General features: G+C 42.3%; 1 protein-coding gene across 1 annotated transcript in view; it reads left to right on the top strand.

Annotated features, from left to right (window-relative positions):
• The window catches only part of LOC137261110 (1,5-anhydro-D-fructose reductase-like), a 54058-nt gene extending 35330 nt beyond the window's left edge, over positions 1–18728 (top strand). Inside the window, exons 5-10 of the mRNA XM_067798791.1 lie at positions 11994–12110; positions 13321–13427; positions 14867–14945; positions 16204–16287; positions 16398–16480; positions 17566–18728. Of these exons, the coding sequence (XP_067654892.1) occupies positions 11994–12110; positions 13321–13427; positions 14867–14945; positions 16204–16287; positions 16398–16480; positions 17566–17608 (513 nt within the window). The 3' untranslated portion in view covers positions 17609–18728. The remainder of the gene's footprint in view (positions 1–11993; positions 12111–13320; positions 13428–14866; positions 14946–16203; positions 16288–16397; positions 16481–17565) is intronic.
• The last annotated feature ends 4084 nt before the right edge of the window (positions 18729–22812 follow it).

Genomic DNA, 22812 nt, shown 5'->3' with positions numbered 1-22812 from the left:
ACTAGAAGACTGTGTAGATGAGTTTGTTATTCTGGCGTCTAAGACTGTAACATGCGGCTGTCTGACAGGTGCTAGAAGACTGTGTATATGCGAATGTTGTTCTGGCTTCTAATACTGTAACATGGGTCTATCTGACAGGCACTAGAAGACTGTGTAGATGAGTTTGTTATTCTGGCGTCTAAGACTGTAACATGGGTCTGTCTGACAGGCACTAGAAACTGTGTAGATGAGTTTGTTGTTCTGGCTTCTAAGACTGTAACATGCGTCTGTCTGACAGGCACTAGAAGACTGTGTAGATGAGTTTGTTGTTCTGGCTTCTAAGACTGTAACATGCGTCTGTCTGACAGGTGCTAGAAGACTGTGTATATGCGAATGTTGTTCTGGCTTCTAATACTGTAACATGGGTCTATCTGACAGGCACTAGAAGACTGTGTAGATGAGTTTGTTATTCTGGCGTCTAAGACTGCAACATGCGTCTGTCTGACAGGTGCTAGAAGACTGTGTATATGCGAATGTTGTTCTGGCTTCTAATACTGTAACATGGGTCTATCTGACAGGCACTGGAAGACTGTGTATATGCGAATGTTGTTCTGGCTTCTAATACTGTAACATGGGTCTATCTGACAGGCACTAGAAGACTGTGTAGATGAGTGTGTTATTCTGGCGTCTAAGACTGTAACATGCGTCAGTCTGACAGGTGCTAGAAGACTGTGTATATGCGAATGTTGTTCTGGCTTCTAATACTGTAACATGGGTCTATCTGACAGGCACTAGAAGACTGTGTAGATGAGTGTGTTATTCTGGCGTCTAAGACTGTAACATGCGTCTGTCTGACAGGTGCTAGAAGACTGTGTATATGCGAATGTTGTTCTGGCTTCTAATACTGTAACATGGGTCTATCTGACAGGCACTAGAAGACTGTGTAGATGAGTTTGTTATTCTGGCGTCTAAGACTGTAACATGCGTCTGTCTGACAGGTGCTAGAAGACTGTGTATATGCGAATGTTGTTCTGGCTTCTAATACTGTAACATGGGTCTGTCTGACAGGCACTAGAAGACTGTGTATATGCGAATGTTGTTCTGGCTTCTAATACTGTAACATGGGTCTATCTGACAGGCACTAGAAGACTGTGTAGATGAGTTTGTTATTCTGGCGTCTAAGACTGTAACATGCGTCTGTCTGACAGGTGCTAGAAGACTGTGTATATGCGAATGTTGTTCTGGCTTCTAATACTGTAACATGGGTCTGTCTGACAGGCACTAGAAGACTGTGTATATGCGAATGTTGTTCTGGCTTCTAATACTGTAACATGGGTCTATCTGACAGGCACTAGAAGACTGTGTAGATGAGTTTGTTATTCTGGCGTCTAAGACTGTAACATGCGTCTGTCTGACAGGTGCTAGAAGACTGTGTATATGCGAATGTTGTTCTGGCTTCTAAGACTGTAACATGGGTCTGTCTGACAGGCTCTAGAAGACTGTGTATATGCGAATGTTGTTCTGGCTTCTAATACTGTAACATGGGTCTATCTGACAGGCACTAGAAGACTGTGTAGATGAGTTTGTTATTCTGGCGTCTAAGACTGTAACATGCGTCTGTCTGACAGGTGCTAGAAGACTGTGTATATGCGAATGTTGTTCTGGCCTCTAAGACTGTAACATGGGTCTATCTGACAGGCACTAGAAGACTGTGTAGATGAGTTTGTTATTCTGGCGTCTAAGACTGTAACATGCGTCTGTCTGACAGGTGCTAGAAGACTGTGTATATGCGAATGTTGTTCTGGCTTCTAATACTGTAACATGGGTCTATCTGACAGGCACTAGAAGACTGTGTAGATGAGTTTGTTATTCTGGCGTCTAAGACTGTAACATGCGTCTGTCTGACAGGTGCTAGAAGACTGTGTATATGCGAATGTTGTTCTGGCTTCTAATACTGTAACATGGGTCTATCTGACAGGCACTAGAAGACTGTGTAGATGAGTTTGTTATTCTGGCGTCTAAGACTGTAACATGCGTCTGTCTGACAGGTGCTAGAAGACTGTGTATATGCGAAAGTTGTTCTGGCTTCTAATACTGTAACATGGGTCTATCTGACAGGCACTAGAAGACTGTGTATATGCGAATGTTGTTCTGGCTTCTAAAACTGTAACATGGGTCTATCTGACAGGCACTAGAAGACTGTGTAGATGAGTTTGTTATTCTGGCGTCTAAGACTGTAACATGCGTCTGTCTGACAGGCACTAGAAGACTGTGTAGATGAGTGTGTTATTCTGGCGTCTAAGACTGTAACATGCGTCTGTCTGACAGGTGCTAGAAGACTGTGTATATGCGAATGTTGTTCTGGCTTCTAATACTGTAACATGGGTCTATCTGACAGGCACTAGAAGACTGTGTAGATGAGTTTGTTATTCTGGCGTCTAAGACTGTAACATGCGTCTGTCTGACAGGTGCTAGAAGACTGTGTATATGCGAATGTTGTTCTGGCTTCTAATACTGTAACATGGGTCTATCTGACAGGCACTAGAAGACTGTGTATATGCGAATGTTGTTCTGGCTTCTAATACTGTAACATGGGTCTGTCTGACAGGCACTAGAAGACTGTGTAGATGAGTTTGTTATTCTGGCGTCTAAGACTGTAACATGCGTCTGTCTGACAGGTGCTAGAAGACTGTGTATATGCGAATGTTGTTCTGGCTTCTAATACTGTAACATGGGTCTGTCTGACAGGCACTAGAAGACTGTGTATATGCGAATGTTGTTCTGGCTTCTAATACTGTAACATGGGTCTATCTGACAGGCACTAGAAGACTGTGTAGATGAGTTTGTTATTCTGGCGTCTAAGGCTGTAACATGCGTCTGTCTGACAGGTGCTAGAAGACTGTGTATATGCGAATGTTGTTCTGGCTTCTAAGACTGTAACATGGGTCTGTCTGACAGGCACTAGAAGACTGTGTATATGCGAATGTTGTTCTGGCTTCTAGTACTGTAACATGGGTCTATCTGACAGGCACTAGAAGACTGTGTAGATGGGTTTGTTATTCTGGCGTCTAAGACTGTAACATGCGTCTGTCTGACAGGTGCTAGAAGACTGTGTGTATGCGAATGTTGTTCAGGCTTCTAAGACTGTAACATGGGTCTATCTGACAGGCACTAGAAGACTGTGTAGATGAGTTTGTTATTCTGGCGTCTAAGACTGTAACATGCGTCTGTCTGACAGGTGCTAGAAGACTGTGTATATGCGAATGTTGTTCTGGCTTCTAATACTGTAACATGGGTCTATCTGACAGGCACTAGAAGACTGTGTAGATGAGTTTGTTATTCTGGCGTCTAAGACTGTAACATGCGTCTGTCTGACAGGTGCTAGAAGACTGTGTATATGCGAATGTTGTTCTGGCTTCTAAGACTGTAACATGGGTCTATCTGACAGGCACTAGAAGACTGTGTATATGCGAATGTTGTTCTGGCTTCTAAAACTGTAACATGGGTCTATCTGACAGGCACTAGAAGACTGTGTAGATGAGTTTGTTATTCTGGCGTCTAAGACTGTAACATGCGTCTGTCTGACAGGCACTAGAAGACTGTGTAGATGAGTTTGTTGTTCTGGCTTCTAAGACTGTAACATGCGTCTGTCTGACAGGTGCTAGAAGACTGTGTATATGCGAATGTTGTTCTGGCTTCTAATACTGTAACATGGGTCTATCTGACAGGCACTAGAAGACTGTGTAGATGAGTGTGTTATTCTGGCGTCTAAGACTGTAACATGCGTCTGTCTGACAGGTGCTAGAAGACTGTGTATATGCGAATGTTGTTCTGGCTTCTAAGACTGTAACATGGGTCTATCTGACAGGCACTAGAAGACTGTGTAGATGAGTTTGTTGTTCTGGCTTCTAAGACTGTAACATGCGTCTGTCTGACAGGCACTAGAAGACTGTGTAGATGAGTTTGTTGTTCTGGCTTCTAATACTGTAACATGCGTCTGTCTGACAGGCACTAGAAGACTGTGTAGATGAGTTTGTTGTTCTGGCTTCTAAGACTGTAACATGGGTCTGTCTGACAGGTGCTAGAAGACTGTGTATATGCGAATGTTGTTCTGGCTTCTAATACTGTAACATGCGTCTATCTGACAGGCACTAGAAGACTGTGTATATGCGAATGTTATTCTGGCGTCTAAGACTGTAACATGCGTTTATCTGACAGGTGCTAGAAGACTGTGTATATGCGAATGTTGTTCTGGCGTCTAATACTGTAACATGGGTCTGTCTGACAGGCACTAGAAGACTGTGTAGATGAGTTTGTTGTTCTGGCTTCTAAGACTGTAACATGGGTCTGTCTGACTGGTGCTAGAAGACTGTGTATATGCGAATGTTGTTCTGGCTTCTAATACTGTAACATGCGTCTATCTGACAGGCACTAGAAGACTGTGTATATGCGAATGTTATTCTGGCGTCTTATACTGTAACATGGGTCTATCTGACAGGTGCTACAAGACTGTGTATATGCGAATGTTGTTCTGGCTTCTAATACTGTAACATGGGTCTGTCTGACAGGCACTAGAAGACTGTGTATATGCAAATGTTATTCTGGCTTCTAATACTGTAACATGGGTCTATCTGACAGGTGCTAGAAGACTGTGTATATGCGAATGTTATTCTGGCGTCTAGTACTGTAACATGGGTCTATCTGACAGGTGCTAGAAGACTGTGTATATGCGAATGTTGTTCTGGGTTCTAAGACTGTAACATGCGTCTGTCTGACAGGTGCTAGAAGACTGTGTATATGCGAATGTTGTTCTGGCTTCTAAGACTGTAACATGCGTCTGTCTGACAGGTGCTAGAAGACTGTGTATATGCGAATGTTGTTCTGGCTTCTAAGACTGTAACATGCATCTGTCTGACAGGTGCTAGAAGACTGTGTATATGCGAATGTTGTTCTGGCGTCTAAGACTGTAACATGCATCTGTCTGACAGGTGCTAGAAGACTGTGTATATGCGAATGTTGTTCTGGCGTCTAAGACTGTAACATGCGTCTGTCTGACAGGTGCTAGAAGACTGTGTATATGCGAATATTGTTCTGGCGTCTAATACTGTAACATGGGTCTATCTGACAGGTGCTAGAAGACTGTGTATATGCGAATGTTGTTCTGGCGTCTAGTACTGTAACATGGGTCTGTCTGACAGGTGCTAGAAGACTGTGTAGATGAGTTTGTTATTCTGGTGTCTAATACTGTAACATGGGTCTGTCTGACAGGTGCTAGAAGACTGTGTATATGCGAATGTTGTTCTGGCGTCTAAGACTGTAACATGCGTCTGTCTGACAGGTGCTAGAAGACTGTGTATATGCGAATGTTGTTCTGGCGTCTAATACTGTAACATGGGTCTGTCTGACAGGTGCTAGAAGACTGTGTATATGCGAATGTTGTTCTGGCGTCTAAGACTGTAACATGCGTCTGTCTGACAGGTGCTAGAAGACTGTGTATATGCGAATGTTGTTCTGGCTTCTAATCCTGTAACATGGGTCTGTCTGACAGGTGCTAGAAGACTGTGTATATGCGAATGTTGTTCTGGCGTCTAAGACTGTAACATGCGTCTGTCTGACAGGTGCTAGAAGACTGTGTATATGCGAATGTTGTTCTGGCGTCTAATACTGTAACATGGGTCTATCTGACAGGTGCTAGAAGACTGTGTAGATGAGTTTGTTGTTCTGGCTTCTAAGACTGTAACATGGGTCTATCTGACAGGTGCTAGAAGACTGTGTAGATGAGTTTGTTGTTCTGGCTTCTAATACTGTAACATGGGTCTATCTGACAGGCACTAGAAGACTGTGTAGATCAGTGTGTTCTTCTGGCGTCTAAGACTGTAACATGCGTCTGTCTATATGCGAATGTTGTTCTGGCTTCTAATACTGTAACATGGGGGTATCTGACAGGCACTAGAAGACTGTGTAGATGAGTTTGTTATTCTGGCGTCTAAGACTGTAACATGCGTCTGTCTGACAGGTGCTAGAAGACTGTGTATATGCGAATGTTGTTCTGGCTTCTAATACTGTAACATGGGTCTATCTGACAGGTGCTAGAAGACTGTGTAGATGAGTTTGTTATTCTGGCGTCTAAGACTGTAACATGCGTCTGTCTGACAGGTGCTAGAAGACTGTGTATATGCGAATGTTGTTCTGGCTTCTAATACTGTAACATGGGTCTATCTGACAGGTGCTAGAAGACTGTGTATATGCGAATCTTATTCTGGCTTCTAATACTGTAACATGGGTCTATCTGACAGGTGCTAGAAGACTGTGTATATGCGAATGTTGTTCTGGCTTCTAATACTGTAACATGGGTCTATCTGACAGGTGCTAGAAGACTGTGTAGATGAGTTTGTTATTCTGGCGTCTAAGACTGTAACATGCGTCTGTCTGACAGGTGCTAGAAGACTGTGTATATGCGAATGTTGTTCTGGCTTCTAAGACTGTAACATGCATCTGTCTGACAGGTGCTAGAAGACTGTGTATATGCGAATGTTGTTCTGGCGTCTAAGACTGTAACATGCATCTGTCTGACAGGTGCTAGAAGACTGTGTATATGCGAATGTTGTTCTGGCGTCTAAGACTGTAACATGCGTCTGTCTGACAGGTGCTAGAAGACTGTGTATATGCGAATATTGTTCTGGCGTCTAATACTGTAACATGGGTCTATCTGACAGGTGCTAGAAGACTGTGTATATGCGAATGTTGTTCTGGCGTCTAGTACTGTAACATGGGTCTGTCTGACAGGTGCTAGAAGACTGTGTAGATGAGTTTGTTATTCTGGTGTCTAATACTGTAACATGGGTCTGTCTGACAGGTGCTAGAAGACTGTGTATATGCGAATGTTGTTCTGGCGTCTAAGACTGTAACATGCGTCTGTCTGACAGGTGCTAGAAGACTGTGTATATGCGAATGTTGTTCTGGCGTCTAATACTGTAACATGGGTCTGTCTGACAGGTGCTAGAAGACTGTGTATATGCGAATGTTGTTCTGGCGTCTAAGACTGTAACATGCGTCTGTCTGACAGGTGCTAGAAGACTGTGTATATGCGAATGTTGTTCTGGCGTCTAATCCTGTAACATGGGTCTGTCTGACAGGTGCTAGAAGACTGTGTATATGCGAATGTTGTTCTGGCGTCTAAGACTGTAACATGCGTCTGTCTGACAGGTGCTAGAAGACTGTGTATATGCGAATGTTGTTCTGGCGTCTAATACTGTAACATGGGTCTATCTGACAGGTGCTAGAAGACTGTGTAGATGAGTTTGTTGTTCTGGCTTCTAAGACTGTAACATGGGTCTATCTGACAGGTGCTAGAAGACTGTGTAGATGAGTTTGTTGTTCTGGCTTCTAATACTGTAACATGGGTCTATCTGACAGGCACTAGAAGACTGTGTAGATGAGTGTGTTATTCTGGCGTCTAAGACTGTAACATGCGTCTGTCTATATGCGAATGTTGTTCTGGCTTCTAATACTGTAACATGGGTCTATCTGACAGGCACTAGAAGACTGTGTAGATGAGTTTGTTATTCTGGCGTCTAAGACTGTAACATGCGTCTGTCTGACAGGTGCTAGAAGACTGTGTATATGCGAATGTTGTTCTGGCTTCTAATACTGTAACATGGGTCTATCTGACAGGTGCTAGAAGACTGTGTAGATGAGTTTGTTATTCTGGCGTCTAAGACTGTAACATGCGTCTGTCTGACAGGTGCTAGAAGACTGTGTATATGCGAATGTTGTTCTGGCTTCTAATACTGTAACATGGGTCTATCTGACAGGTGCTAGAAGACTGTGTATATGCGAATCTTATTCTGGCTTCTAAGACTGTAACATGGGTCTATCTGACAGGTGCTAGAAGACTGTGTATATGCGAATGTTGTTCTGGCTTCTAATACTGTAACATGGGTCTATCTGACAGGTGCTAGAAGACTGTGTAGATGAGTTTGTTATTCTGGCGTCTAAGACTGTAACATGCGTCTGTCTGACAGGTGCTAGAAGACTGTGTATATGCGAATGTTGTTCTGGCTTCTAATACTGTAACATGGGTCTATCTGACAGGCACTAGAAGACTGTGTATATGCGAATGTTGTTCTGGCTTCTAAAACTGTAACATGGGTCTATCTGACAGGCACTAGAAGACTGTGTAGATGAGTTTGTTATTCTGGCGTCTAAGACTGTAACATGCGTCTGTCTGACAGGCACTAGAAGACTGTGTAGATGAGTGTGTAATTCTGGCGTCTAAGACTGTAACATGCGTCTGTCTGACAGGTGCTAGAAGACTGTGTATATGCGAATGTTGTTCTGGCTTCTAATACTGTAACATGGGTCTATCTGACAGGCACTAGAAGACTGTGTAGATGAGTTTGTTATTCTGGCGTCTAAGACTGTAACATGCGTCTGTCTGACAGGTGCTAGAAGACTGTGTATATGCGAATGTTGTTCTGGCTTCTAATACTGTAACATGGGTCTGTCTGACAGGCACTAGAAGACTGTGTATATGCGAATGTTGTTCTGGCTTCTAATACTGTAACATGGGTCTGTCTGACAGGCACTAGAAGACTGTGTAGATGAGTTTGTTATTCTGGCGTCTAAGACTGTAACATGCGTCTGTCTGACAGGTGCTAGAAGACTGTGTATATGCGAATGTTGTTCTGGCTTCTAATACTGTAACATGGGTCTGTCTGACAGGCACTAGAAGACTGTGTATATGCGAATGTTGTTCTGGCTTCTAATACTGTAACATGGGTCTATCTGACAGGCACTAGAAGACTGTGTAGATGAGTTTGTTGTTCTGGCGTCTAAGGCTGTAACATGCGTCTGTCTGACAGGTGCTAGAAGACTGTGTATATGCGAATGTTGTTCTGGCTTCTAAGACTGTAACATGGGTCTGTCTCACAGGCACTAGAAGACTGTGTATATGCGAATGTTGTTCTGGCTTCTAATACTGTAACATGGGTCTATCTGACAGGCACTAGAAGACTGTGTAGATGAGTTTGTTATTCTGGCGTCTAAGACTGTAACATGCGTCTGTCTGACAGGTGCTAGAAGACTGTGTATATGCGAATGTTGTTCTGGCTTCTAAGACTGTAACATGGGTCTATCTGACAGGCACTAGAAGACTGTGTAGATGAGTTTGTTATTCTGGCGTCTAAGACTGTAACATGCGTCTGTCTGACAGGTGCTAGAAGACTGTGTATATGCGAAAGTTGTTCTGGCTTCTAATACTGTAACATGGGTCTATCTGACAGGCACTAGAAGACTGTGTAGATGAGTTTGTTATTCTGGCGTCTAAGACTGTAACATGCGTCTGTCTGACAGGTGCTAGAAGACTGTGTATATGCGAATGTTGTTCTGGCTTCTAAGACTGTAACATGGGTCTATCTGACAGGCACTAGAAGACTGTGTAGATGAGTTTGTTATTCTGGCGTCTAAGACTGTAACATGCGTCTGTCTGACAGGTGCTAGAAGACTGTGTATATGCGAATGTTGTTCTGGCTTCTAATACTGTAACATGGGTCTATCTGACAGGCACTAGAAGACTGTGTAGATGAGTTTGTTATTCTGGCGTCTAAGACTGTAACATGCGTCTGTCTGACAGGTGCTAGAAGACTGTGTATATGCGAATGTTGTTCTGGCTTCTAAGACTGTAACATGGGTCTATCTGACAGGCACTAGAAGACTGTGTATATGCGAATGTTGTTCTGGCTTCTAAAACTGTAACATGGGTCTATCTGACAGGCACTAGAAGACTGTGTAGATGAGTTTGTTATTCTGGCGTCTAAGACTGTAACATGCGTCTGTCTGACAGGCACTAGAAGACTGTGTAGATGAGTTTGTTGTTCTGGCTTCTAATACTGTAACATGCGCCTGTCTGACAGGTGCTAGAAGACTGTGTATATGCGAATGTTGTTCTGGCTTCTAATACTGTAACATGGGTCTATCTGACAGGCACTAGAAGACTGTGTAGATGAGTGTGTTATTCTGGCGTCTAAGACTGTAACATGCGTCTGTCTGACAGGTGCTAGAAGACTGTGTATATGCGAATGTTGTTCTGGCTTCTAATACTGTAACATGGGTCTATCTGACAGGCACTAGAAGACTGTGTAGATGAGTTTGTTATTCTGGCGTCTAAGACTGTAACATGCGTCTGTCTGACAGGTGCTAGAAGACTGTGTAGATGAGTTTGTTGTTCTGGCTTCTGAGACTGTAACATGCGTCTGTCTGACAGGCACTAGAAGACTGTGTAGATGAGTTTGTTGTTCTAGCTTCTAAGACTGTAACATGCGTCTGTCTGACAGGTGCTAGAAGACTGTGTATATGCGACTGTTGTTCTGGCTTCTAATACTGTAACATGGGTCTATCTGACAGGCACTAGAAGACTGTGTAGATGAGTTTGTTATTCTGGCGTCTAAGACTGTAACATGCGTCTGTCTGACAGGCACTAGAAGACTGTGTAGATGAGTTTGTTGTTCTGGCTTCTAAGACTGTAACATGCGTCTGTCTGACAGGCACTAGAAGACTGTGTAGATGAGTTTGTTGTTCTGGCTTCTAAGACTGTAACATGGGTCTGTCTGACAGGCACTAGAAGACTGTGTAGATGAGTTTGTTGTTCTGGCTTCTAAGACTGTAACATGCGTCTGTCTGACAGGCACTAGAAGACTGTGTAGATGAGTTTGTTGTTCTGGCTTCTAAGACTTTTACATGCGTCTGTCTGACAGGCACTAGAAGACTGTGTAGATGAGTTTGTTGTTCTGGCTTCTACGACTGTAACATGGGTCTGTCTGACAGGTGCTAGAAGACTGTGTATATGCGAATGTTGTTCTGGCTTCTAATACTGTAACATGCGTCTATCTGACAGGCACTAGAAGACTGTGTATATGCGAATGTTTTTCTGGCGTCTAATACTGTAACATGCGTTTATCTGACAGGTGCTAGAAGACTGTGTATATGCGAATGTTGTTCTGGGTTCTAAGACTGTAACATGCGTCTGTCTGACAGGTGCTAGAAGACTGTGTATATGCGAATGTTGTTCTGGCTTCTAAGACTGTAACATGCGTCTGTCTGACAGGTGCTAGAAGACTGTGTATATGCGAATGTTGTTCTGGCTTCTAAGACTGTAGCATGCATCTGTCTGACAGGTGCTAGAAGACTGTGTATATGCGAATGTTGTTCTGGCTTCTAAGACTGTAACATGCGTCTGTCTGACAGGTGCTAGAAGACTGTGTATATGCGAATGTTGTTCTGGCGTCTAAGACTGTAACATGCGTCTGTCTGACAGGTGCTAGAAGACTGTGTATATGCGAATGTTGTTCTGGCTTCTAATACTGTAACATGCGCCTGTCTGACAGGTGCTAGAAGACTGTGTATATGCGAATGTTGTTCTGGCTTCTAATACTGTAACATGGGTCTATCTGACAGGCACTAGAAGACTGTGTAGATGAGTGTGTTATTCTGGCGTCTAAGACTGTAACATGCGTCTGTCTGACAGGTGCTAGAAGACTGTGTATATGCGAATGTTGTTCTGGCTTCTAAGACTGTAACATGGGTCTATCTGACAGGCACTAGAAGACTGTGTAGATGAGTTTGTTATTCTGGCGTCTAAGACTGTAACATGCGTCTGTCTGACAGGTGCTAGAAGACTGTGTATATGCGAATGTTTTTCTGGCTTCTAATACTGTAACATGGGTCTATCTGACAGGCACTAGAAGACTGTGTAGATGAGTTTGTTATTCTGGCTTCTAATACTGTAACATGGGTCTATCTGACAGGCACTAGAAGACTGTGTAGATGAGTTTGTTGTTCTGGCTTCTAATACTGTAACATGGGTCTATCTGACAGGCACTAGAAGACTGTGTAGATGAGTTTGTTGTTCTGGCTTCTAATACTGTAACATGGGTCTGTCTGACAGGTGCTAGAAGACTGTGTAGATGCGAATGTTGTTCTGGCTTCTAATACTGTAACATGGGTCTATCTGACAGGTGCTAGAAGACTGTGTAGATGAGGGTCTGACACTGGACATTGGGATGTCCAACTTCAACAGCAAACAGCTTCAGAGAATCTTGAATGAAGCCAGAATACAGCCCAGTATGAACCAGGTGAGACAACCTCAACTCTAACAGGCCCCCCTAAGTAATTGAAGGAAATACAGCAAATTTGAAGGAATTGCATCTCAAATGTAAACAAACGCAGCCCACTCGCGAAACAATTGCAGCGATATCGGTAGTTTAGCTGTAATAACAGAAACACATCGGCCCTATCGGAAGCAATGTCGGTAATACTGGAAACACGATCAGCCATCTTCGGAGATTTTTCGGTCGCGAGCGGAAACTCACGCAGCAAAACATGGCGTCGTTGGAAGAAGCACCCGTCTCGGTGAGATTTGTTTTTAGTTCCTACTATTACATTTTCATACTTATCCATCTTTGACCACCCGCGTTGAATGCGTTTAGGTATGAGGTGTTGTCGGGGCAATAGCTTATGTTTTTAGGAAAAGATTGTCACTGCAGAAGAGTGTCACAAGTCATGCCCCTGGAGATTGTTTACATCTGAACATCGAAGTCGTGCCGATGATTACGAACATCATGAACGTGCGCCATGAAGAAGTTTATGAGCCATAATTTTTCTTGCTACGAAGTGCAATTGACAAATTTAAACACGTTTTACAAAAAATGATGTTATATCTGGCGCACGTTCGTAATCATCGGCACGACTTCGATGTTCAGATGTAAACAAACTACAGGGGCATGACTTGTGACACTCTTCTGCAGTGACAATCTTTTCCTAAAAACATAAGCTATTGCCCCGACAACACCTCATACCTAAACGCATTCAACGCGGGTGGTCAAAGATGGATAAGTATGAAAATGTAATAGTAGGAACTAAAAACAAATCTCACCGAGACGGGTGCTTCTTCCAACGACGCCATGTTTTGCTGCGTGAGTTTCCGCTCGTGACCGAAAAATCTCCGAAGATGGCCGATCGTGTTTCCAGTATTACCGACATTGCTTCCGATAGGGCCGATGTGTTTCTGTTATTACCGCTAAACTACCGATATCGCTGCAATTGTTTCGCGAGTGGGCTGCGTTTGTTTACATTTGAGATGCAATTCCTTCAAATTTGCTGTAATTCCTTCAATTACTTAGGGGGGCCTGTCTAAGCTCAGAATAAGTCCTCATTGATTTTTGTCATTCATGATGTATAAATGCCTTTAAATGCTCCACAAACATCATTACTATTGTCTCTGAAGATGTTCGTCTGAACTGGGATCCTTTGTGCATCTTGCTTGAATAACTGATTTTTTTACAGATTGAAGTGAATTGTCATAATACCAACAGGAAGCTGGTAGAGTTTTGTCAGTCACAGGGAGTTCCTGTGGTGGCATTTGCACCTCTTGGAACTCCTAGCAGCAGCCCGTGAGTATATGATGATGTCAGTCCCTTGTCAGCTTCCTGCAGATGGCACTATTGTAACATGGTGTCATGATGTGATCTGCATCATCGTAATACAGTGTTTGTTTTATAAAAACTGCCAACAAAATCATAGTCCCTGTTACACTGAGTGGACATATGAGATTGTCATTAATTTATCAATGTTGTACTTCAATCAGTTGTAAGTGTGAGAATGTCATGGGTCAACCGTCATCATAGGCACACCACTGGCTAACGGAGTTATGTCCCTTAGGTGTACAAGCAGCATGGGTTCAAATGCCTAGACTTGACATCTCCATCCATACCCATGTTTCTCTTACACGTGTATCTGACAGACAGTGATAGAACTCACCCAAGTATCACTCTCAGAGAAGAACATGTTAGCTGTCACACATGGTATTGAGGAGCCAGTATTGTATCTCAGTTAGTGCTTCTTGAGGAACCTGACACTGATCATGGTGCATGCAGTTAAGGCAATGTTAAGCCAGTTCAGACATTGTAGTGTCAGTTTGTCTCAGACCTCTGGCCTCCCTTTGATTATATGAACCAGGATATTATGTCCTGCCAAAATTTATTCCAATTTTCCAATTATGGTATTCTGAGGAAGATGTCATTCTATTTAATTTTGAATAACTGACTGAACATCAGGTTGTAGGGAAAAAACATAGATTCATTTCTTGTTAGTGAAAATGGTCCTACTGCCATATTAGATGATCCTGCGCACTACATGCATTTGTGACAAGAGAGGCGGTACAACGAATTGGGCGAGTACCCTTGGCTGCTACAGGTAGTTTGACGATTATGCATGTGCAATACATGCTAACCGTGACATGAAATCAACACCGCATATTCCTTCGAATGATAAGACTGCAATTTCAGGCATAAGATACTGATATTCCACGCTAACCTTTAGTTAAGACAAATAGATGATTGGGGCATTGACAAGCATTTTAGATATTCAACAATTTTCTTATAAAAACCCCAGGAAAATGTCATTTGCTTCGTGAAATGGATCGGTGGTCCTAAACATATTTGCTCAGTATATTGTGTTGATTCAATTCGTTAGGATTGTACCTGTTCCCAAATTGAGTGTGCTACAACAATTCATGCGTGAAACGCACGGGGTAAATGAACTTCTCGATATTTATCAGACAACCTGTCTCCCTCTTGTTTCAAGTGGATCGTTCTGTGGGGCGTTCCCAAGTATGCAAATTGGGGTCATTTGTCAGGTCATGGATCATCTTATATCTGTTTACCAGTAGTATTTTGTTGGTATTGCTGAGCAAATATTGTACTCACTTGTTTCCAAATATTGAACCTGTCCCAAATGTTCAGAAACATTCAAATTTTTGCAGTGTTTGTTTTCAAGTCTTATAGGACGAGTTTTTTTGTAACTGTCACCAGTTTGTTTCTATGATACTTAGGTCAGACAAGAAAGTCTCCTTGCTTGATGAACCAGTTGTGAAAGAAATTGCAGCAACGAAAAACCGGTCACCAGGCCAGGTAAGTGTGTGGGGAGTTAATTAACACAAGGAAGAGATCACCACCCTGTGTATGATATGTCATGGGTTCCCTGGACTTGTGAACTTCAACTTGAACTTCAACATTAGTAAAGGATCAGTGGAAATTATGTGTAACGGTTGATAAGATGTATTCTCTTTTCATCATTGTTTTTTGTGTTCTGTAAAACAGTGTGGACCAGACAAACACATGAGTGTATGGATGATGTTGTGATGCTGTCAAAATGAAGCAGGTTTAACCTCAATGTGCCCTTCAGCTAAATGGTGTGACAGGGGATTTAGTGGGGGTGTGTTGTTACAAGGTATTAACTGGCTCTGAGCCCTAGCAGCTAGTTTGTGTCTTCAGCTGACAGTGAACTGTGTTTAGTGATATTTTTTGCATTATAATTTAAAGGTGTCATGTATCATGTGTGAATATTACATGCATTGTTCAGTTTCTTGGTGTATTAGAGAAATGGAGACGAAAATGCCATATATCATGTATGATGTTTTTTTATATTATAATTTAAATGGGTTGAGTATCATGTTTCATGTGTGAATGTTATATGATGTGGTACAATAAATTTCAGAACAGGCTGCACTTAATCCTGTGTTAATGCCCCCATTGTCAGTTAGTTAACTACGGGTGACTGATCGACACCCTGAAACAAAGGCAGGGGGCACAGTGAGGTACCCCCATGAAGCATGACAGTCAGTCAGTATGTCACCCAGCAACATTGTAACTCACCGCGTTAGCATAGGTTGAGTTCTAGCAGGGCTATTGTGAAGTGATCTGAAGATGAAGACTGTTCAACTCTAATGGTCTAAGAATGCATGAAGTATGTCATCACTATGGCAGCAGTTTTGATGAGGATAGAGCTTCTGACAATCAGACAGATGGCTTGCTGATTGATGCATGTCACTTTCAGTTGCATCCATGTTCTTTGAGACATTGTATATTTGTTCAAGCATATTTTCTCACATTGAGTACTCGTATTTAGCTTCTTTTTTCAGCATATTTTAGCATTATGGATCCAGTCGTTTGAGCATTTTCACACTAATATGAGAATAGTTTATACAAATAATTATGATTGAAATGCTGATTTATGTAGATATATATGTATCTATGGATGTAAAGTTCCCATCTGATCTGGATGGCTGCAAATACCATGATGGCATTGTCTTTGGAATGTTAGACAATGGTCTGTGGATGCTATATGTGAGGACCCTGAACCACTAAATGGTTCTCCTTTTGTCTTCAGGTGTGTCTAAGATTTCTACTGCAGCTCGGGATTGGGGTTGTGCCAAAAAGTGTCAATGCAGCTCGGATAGCTCAAAACATTCAGGTAAAGTTGGAAATAGGTCACTTTAAGTATAACTTGAAGGCTTGTACAATGAATTGTGCTTGTAATAATTATGGATGGGGGAACTTATTACTGTTTTGGTCAATTTGTAGATATTTGACTTTGACTTATCTGAAGAGGAAATGCAGAAACTTTCATCACTGAACATCAACTATAGAACATATGCAGAGGACATGTAAGTTGATACATATTGTATGGTACGTTTGTAAGGGCTTACTGGCATCATTGCTGAGGCAGTATTTGTGTTCATTGTTGAACAGACTGTGCATTATTGAAGAGACAGTCACTGTGGGGCATTATTGTAAAGACAGTCACTGTGGAGCATTGTTGTAAAGACAGTCATTGTGGGGCATTATTGAAGAGACAGTCACTGTGGGGCATTATTGAAGAGACAGTCACTGTGGGGCATTGTTGTAAAGACAGTCACTGTGGAGCATTGTTGTAAAGACAGTCATTGTGGGGCATTGTTGTAAAGACAGTCATTGTGGGGCATTATTGAAGAGACAGTCACTGTGGGGCATTATTGAAGAGACAGTCACTGTGGGGCATTGTTGTAAAGACAGTCACTGTGGAGCATTGTTGTAAAGACAGTCATTGTGGGGCATTGTTGTAAAGACAGTCATTGTGGGGCATTATTGAAGAGACAGTCACTGTGGAGCATTGTTGTAAAGACAGTCATTGTGGGGCATTGTTGTAAAGACAGTCATTGTGGGGCATTATTGAAGAGACAGTCACTGTGGGGCATTATTGAAGAGACAGTCACTGTGGGGCATTGTTGTAAAGACAGTCACTGTGGAGCATTGTTGTAAAGACAGTCATTGTGGGGCATTGTTGTAAAGACAGTCATTGTGGGGCATTATTGAAGAGACAGTCACTGTGGGGCATTATTGAAAAGACAGTCACTGCGGGGCATTACTGAAGAGACAGTCACTGTGGGGCATTGTAAAGACAGTAACTGTGGGGTGGTTTTGAAGAGATAGTCAATGAGGGCATTATTGAAGAGACAGTCACTGAGGGGCATTATTGAAGAGACAGTCACTGAGGCATTGTTTTAAAGATAGGAGCATAGAGGCATTGTTGTAGAGACAGGAAATGTAGGGTATTATTAAATGAGTTTGATGATCTCTATGTACTACTTCCAACAACTACATTCTTTACCAGTTTGAAGTATTCTTATGCTTCAACAATTAGTCAGATTGATGCTAGATATTTTTCTATTTAGTCATAAAAGTAATGCACCATGTTCAAATTTTCTTCCAGTGCCAAAGAACACAAGTACTACCCATTTCATGAGGAGTTTTAGAGAAGCAGGGGAGACAACTCTACCAATCTCAGAATCCTTTTCAACCATATTCCCCAGACAAGTTTTTCCATGTGAACTGACGTTAGAGGATGGTTGCTGCACAACAGCGCAGTAAGAATTATTCCAGCATTCTCATAAACCTGACAATCCGGTGATTTAAGGATGACAAAGAGATCCTGTAAACATAGTGTGATGGCACACTTCAAGGCTAAATTACAACCTGTGAGAGTGTGAAAACAAGATTACTTAGAGTGAAGACTAGCTATCCTGGCATGATGGCATGCTACCAGCCTGATCCCCAGTTCAGTCTACCAAGTGATGTCATTGTACTAGGGGTCTACTTTATCTTGTAGCAGAGTCTTGCTCAGATATATAACTGTATCCACATATATTACAGCATTCAAAATGACCTCAGGTTCTGAAATTGTAGGGACCCTCCAAAATCTGTAGCCATTGTCATTATGAGTAAGTGAGTGAGTATGGTTTTATGACACTTTTCGCAATATTTCCGCAATAACTGGTGAGGGGATGTAAAACCTGGGACTTAAGCGTGATGAGTGGATTCTGCAACCATTAGACTACCTCATTGGCCCTGCTTATTATCACAGCCATCCCTTGATTTACAGTCATATTTTCAAAGGCAGTATTTGCAATGTGTCCCCATCCCTATGTGAGAAAATTGAAATACATTTACATAAATAATTTTGTTTTAAAAACTCAAAAAAAAAAAAAAAATACCAAGCTGATTATGGAGTGAAAAGGTCTGTCCATATTAAGGTTGTTGGTGCTCATATAAATTATTAACTATCTGACAATGAAAGTCATAAACCTCCCTCCGGGTCATCCTACCTTGCTTTAGTTGGGCAATAAGATTATTGTTGTGCTTTGGTCTTTATACGTATTATTATGACAAAATGTATTAGGAAATCTATGCCACATACTGATCTGTACTTATCAGCATGTGTATATATTATTACTCATTTGTGCCATATATACTTATATGATATACACAAAGTTCCTGTATGTTTTACTTAAGACTCATTTGATTCCTCCAGGGAGTGATGACAGTGTGATATCTGGTATATTTCATACTTCAGAAATAAATCATTGTTGTCTATGAGTTATTTGTTTGTAGAATTTCAGAATGTAGAGTGACCTTAGTTTGCTACAAACATTAGCGTTCAACACTACACAGATCATCTGTCCGTCCATCCGTCCTCTGTCTCTGCAGTCTCCAGGAAGAAAGTACACAGATCATCTGTCCGTCCATCCGTCCTCTGTCTCTGCAATCTCCAGGAGGAAAGTACACAGATCATCTGTCCGACCGTCCATCCTGTGTCTCTGCAGTCTCCAGGAGGAAAGTACACAGATCATGTGTCCGCCCGTCCGTACTGTGTCTCTGCAGTCTCCAGGAGGAAAGTACACAGATCATCTGTCCCTCCCGTCCGTACGTCCTGTGTCGGCAGAGGAAAGGCTGCAGCTGTTGTAAGATGTGACAAGTGGAGTCTGGGATGACCTGGGACAGATGGCCTCTGTTGGAAGAGAAAGCTAAAGATAAAATAGAAGTTACTGTGCACAGAAACATGGGATGTGTTGAATAACAAGGATATTTTGATGGAACGGGAACTAACGCCTAACTGGGTATCTTGCATGGGCTGGTCACACAGGGAAAAAGTCAAGGTTGCTCCACAAGGCCAGACAAACTAAGGTGCAAGGGTCATCTCTTTCACAAGATCAACCTCTATCTGGCGTTGTCATAAGTGAACCATGGGACAATCGTCGCAGGCCCCACTCAATAGGCAGGTGTACATACACCTGTACATGAACACCAGGCGTCATTATAATTTGACAGTGACTCATAAACACATGCTGCTGTTGTAGCTAGGTCGTATACTGATTGCGGTTGTGGATGGGGTTTTAAGTGAAGCCGTTACTAAGACATCTGCTCCCTGACAAAGGGAATGTTAGCAGGATGGCATAAACACAGTTATGTATTCAGCTGTTATCTGTATTTTTATATCAGTGCACTTCATCCCATCGCTCCTGCTAAATACTGATAGTGCCTGTGGTTAGTGAAGGCGGTTCACTGTGTTAAAACATGATCGCAAGCCATCACGTTTGTCTAGACGTACGTTTGCGGTGTTGCTAATGTGGCCAAGAAGTTGAAGGAAAAAACTCCTAAATTACTACCAGAAGAAGGATTTTTAAATGATAGAGAAATGTTGAAACAGTGAATTTGCGACTTGTTTGTTTATGTCACGTTGCATGAAAACCTGAAACTCTTCCCTTATCTGCGTTTCTCTGACGTTAGATTGCACAACTGAATCTGTTAAAGGGATTTTCCAAACCCAGTGCACATATTACATCTACGTTCATTGTTTCATTCCCATATTTTCATTTTGTAGCAAGGGCGGCGGGGAAGCCTAGTGGTTAAAGCGTTGGCTGGTCTCGCTGAAGGCCCGGGTTCAATTCCCCAAATGGGTACAATGTGTGGAGCTCATTTCTGGTGTCCCCCGCCGTGATATTTTCTGAAATATTGCCAAAAGCGGCGTAAAACCACACCCACGCACTGACTCTCTAACTCACACTGTAGAAGGTAACTCACATCAGGAAGGAACTCAGGCCTGGCTTCATGCACTATCCACATACTAGAAGCCAACGCACATTGTCCGCGGAGTTCACTCAGAAACCGCGCTCTTTTAAATCCCCATTCAGTTAACATGCATCATACAGAAGTAAAGAGTCCCAATCCTAATTCCAGCTTTCGAGTTCCTCCATGTCAAATACACCCATATTAACTGGTTACGTAATGGCAGCAAGTATGTTAAGGCCACTGCAAACCATCTTGACTTCCGGTCAGGCACACGAACTACACACATTTTTGTTGGGGTATATAATTTCAATGGTTGCCAGAGATAGCTGTTTCTGCCCCTATACCTTTTGTTAACCCGTTAGGCACCTGACTAGAAGTTGCTCACAACATATCCTAGACATCAAGCTCGCTGACCTTCCTGATTCCGTCACCAAGGTAGCGTTGTGAACTCATGCAGTGACTGGAATTCCCTAGTCCCGTGGTGGGATTCGAACCAGGACATTCTTGACCAATGACTACATGCTTTACCTATGCCCAGACCACCCGTTTCTGCGTAGTAAACAACAATCAACGTTATTATCTTGGGTAAATGTCAAATCACTGAGCAATATAACATTATGGTTTATTCAGTAGAGGCCGTATTGTTTGAAGATCAGTGGGGAGTCTTATGATCAGGAATCAGAAACAACACATGGCCAACATACGGTATTTGATATACATGTACATCTTTCTGGATCGATCTGCATGCTATGGGGTTCTCTTTGTTCTCTGTGGTATCAACATTTACTTGTCACTGAACCGTCTTTAGTAACGTATCACACGCATGTCACAGGAGGCAAATTCTACTGGGAATACATTCTTTGTTTTGTGTAAACGCTCAGGGAAGACGTGTTAGAAATGATCTTGTGGAGATCCTGGTCAGAATTGATCTTCAGTAACCAATGCATACCAAAAGAGGCGATAGTGTGGTCAGACACGTCGACTGGGTTGACACATGTCATCGAATACCAACTGCGCAGATAGATTCCCATGCTGTTGATCATTGGATTGTCTGGTGTCCAGACTCTGTTATTTACAGACCGCTGGAATATTGCTGAATGCGACCTTTTTTCTAACTCACTCACATTCAGTGCACGTAGCAGTAGGAACGTTGCTCTTCACCATAACTTCATCACGGGCCCTATACCTTAGCTTCAGAAGGTACAACTAATAAATGTATTGGTTTATTCATGAAAGATGAACACGGCAATTAAACACTTATTGAATGTTCGATGGAACAATGAATCATAACTTTGTTATGTATACTAAGCTCGAATAGATAATGTTTTGAGACGAAATCCCCTTGACATCAGTTCACGTTGTGTGTGTCTACTGTACAACCACGTGTGTGTATTCTGTGCAACCATGTGTGTGTGTTCTGTATAACCATGTGTGTGTATTCTGTACAACCATGTGTGTGTATTCTATACAACCATGTGTGTGTGTTCAGTACAACCATGTTTCTTCTGTAGAACCATGTGTGTGTATTCTGTACAACCATACTGTTGCCAAGAAGCTTACGGGAAAAATACACACATAAATTGCTGCCATAAGGATTATTTTTGTATGATAAGAAACTGTGACTTTGTTGTTTGTGACTTCTTTATTACATTCGCTTATGCCCTTTGTACTTACGTATACAGTCATCACGCCGAACAAGAGGCTACTTGATAGGACGTTGTCAAGAGTGTCTATGATATGTTGCGCGATAAAGGCACGAGCAGATACAATGTTGTGCTATCAGGTGGTACATGCGTACTCTTGTGGAGGCCTTCCGTGATGGGTTAATAAGCGATATTTGTGTATATTGTCACTCTCGCTCGCTCAACAGCCCATTCTTCCTCTCACTCCCTCTACTTCAAGCATCACAATTGTGGAATGATTTAATCCGGTGAGTGACTGTACTTTCACGCCGCCTTATGCAATATTCCAGCACCATCATGGCGGAGACACCAGAAATAGGCGTCACACATTTTACCTATATTGTAAATCGAATCCGTGGATTCTATGAATGCTTCAACCACTAGGCTACCCCACCGCTTTCACTGACTTGAACGATAAGTTGTTAATTTCTTCACTAACTTGGGGGAACCAAATGGAAACCTTACGCTGATGACTTGCACGAGGATCGTGTATCATATTGCGGAAAAGCATGTTCAGAAATCGTGAATGTGAAGAGCTGCCTGTTGGTGTAAAGTTTAGCGAAGAATTCGCCAAGGTGGTGTGTAGTTTAGTTCGAAGAATCGAGAATTGTTCGTTTCTTCATAAACCTTATCTCACCGACCAATATTGCTTTATGCGAGTAAATGGGATCTTCAGAATCTTTGACAAACTTTTCGATCTGCAGTTTCCTCTCAGAACACAACTACAACAGAAGGAACTGTGTAGTTCAACCTTGCACTCACCTATCAGTGCGGATCTGTGACTCATGGAAAAGTACAGTCGACAGAGGTGTTCCTTGACACGTCAATAGCGCCGAGAATGTTTTTTGTACAACTTTTTCAGAAATGCGAGATAAAAAACAGTTAATCTTTAACCAGTGTGACGTAAACACGTGTGTTATGATGACACG

Source organism: Haliotis asinina, chromosome 14, assembly GCF_037392515.1.
Source record: "Haliotis asinina isolate JCU_RB_2024 chromosome 14, JCU_Hal_asi_v2, whole genome shotgun sequence".
In the NCBI taxonomy this organism is placed as follows: domain Eukaryota; kingdom Metazoa; phylum Mollusca; class Gastropoda; order Lepetellida; family Haliotidae; genus Haliotis; species Haliotis asinina.
This window is presented reverse-complemented; position numbering and strand designations above follow the sequence as displayed.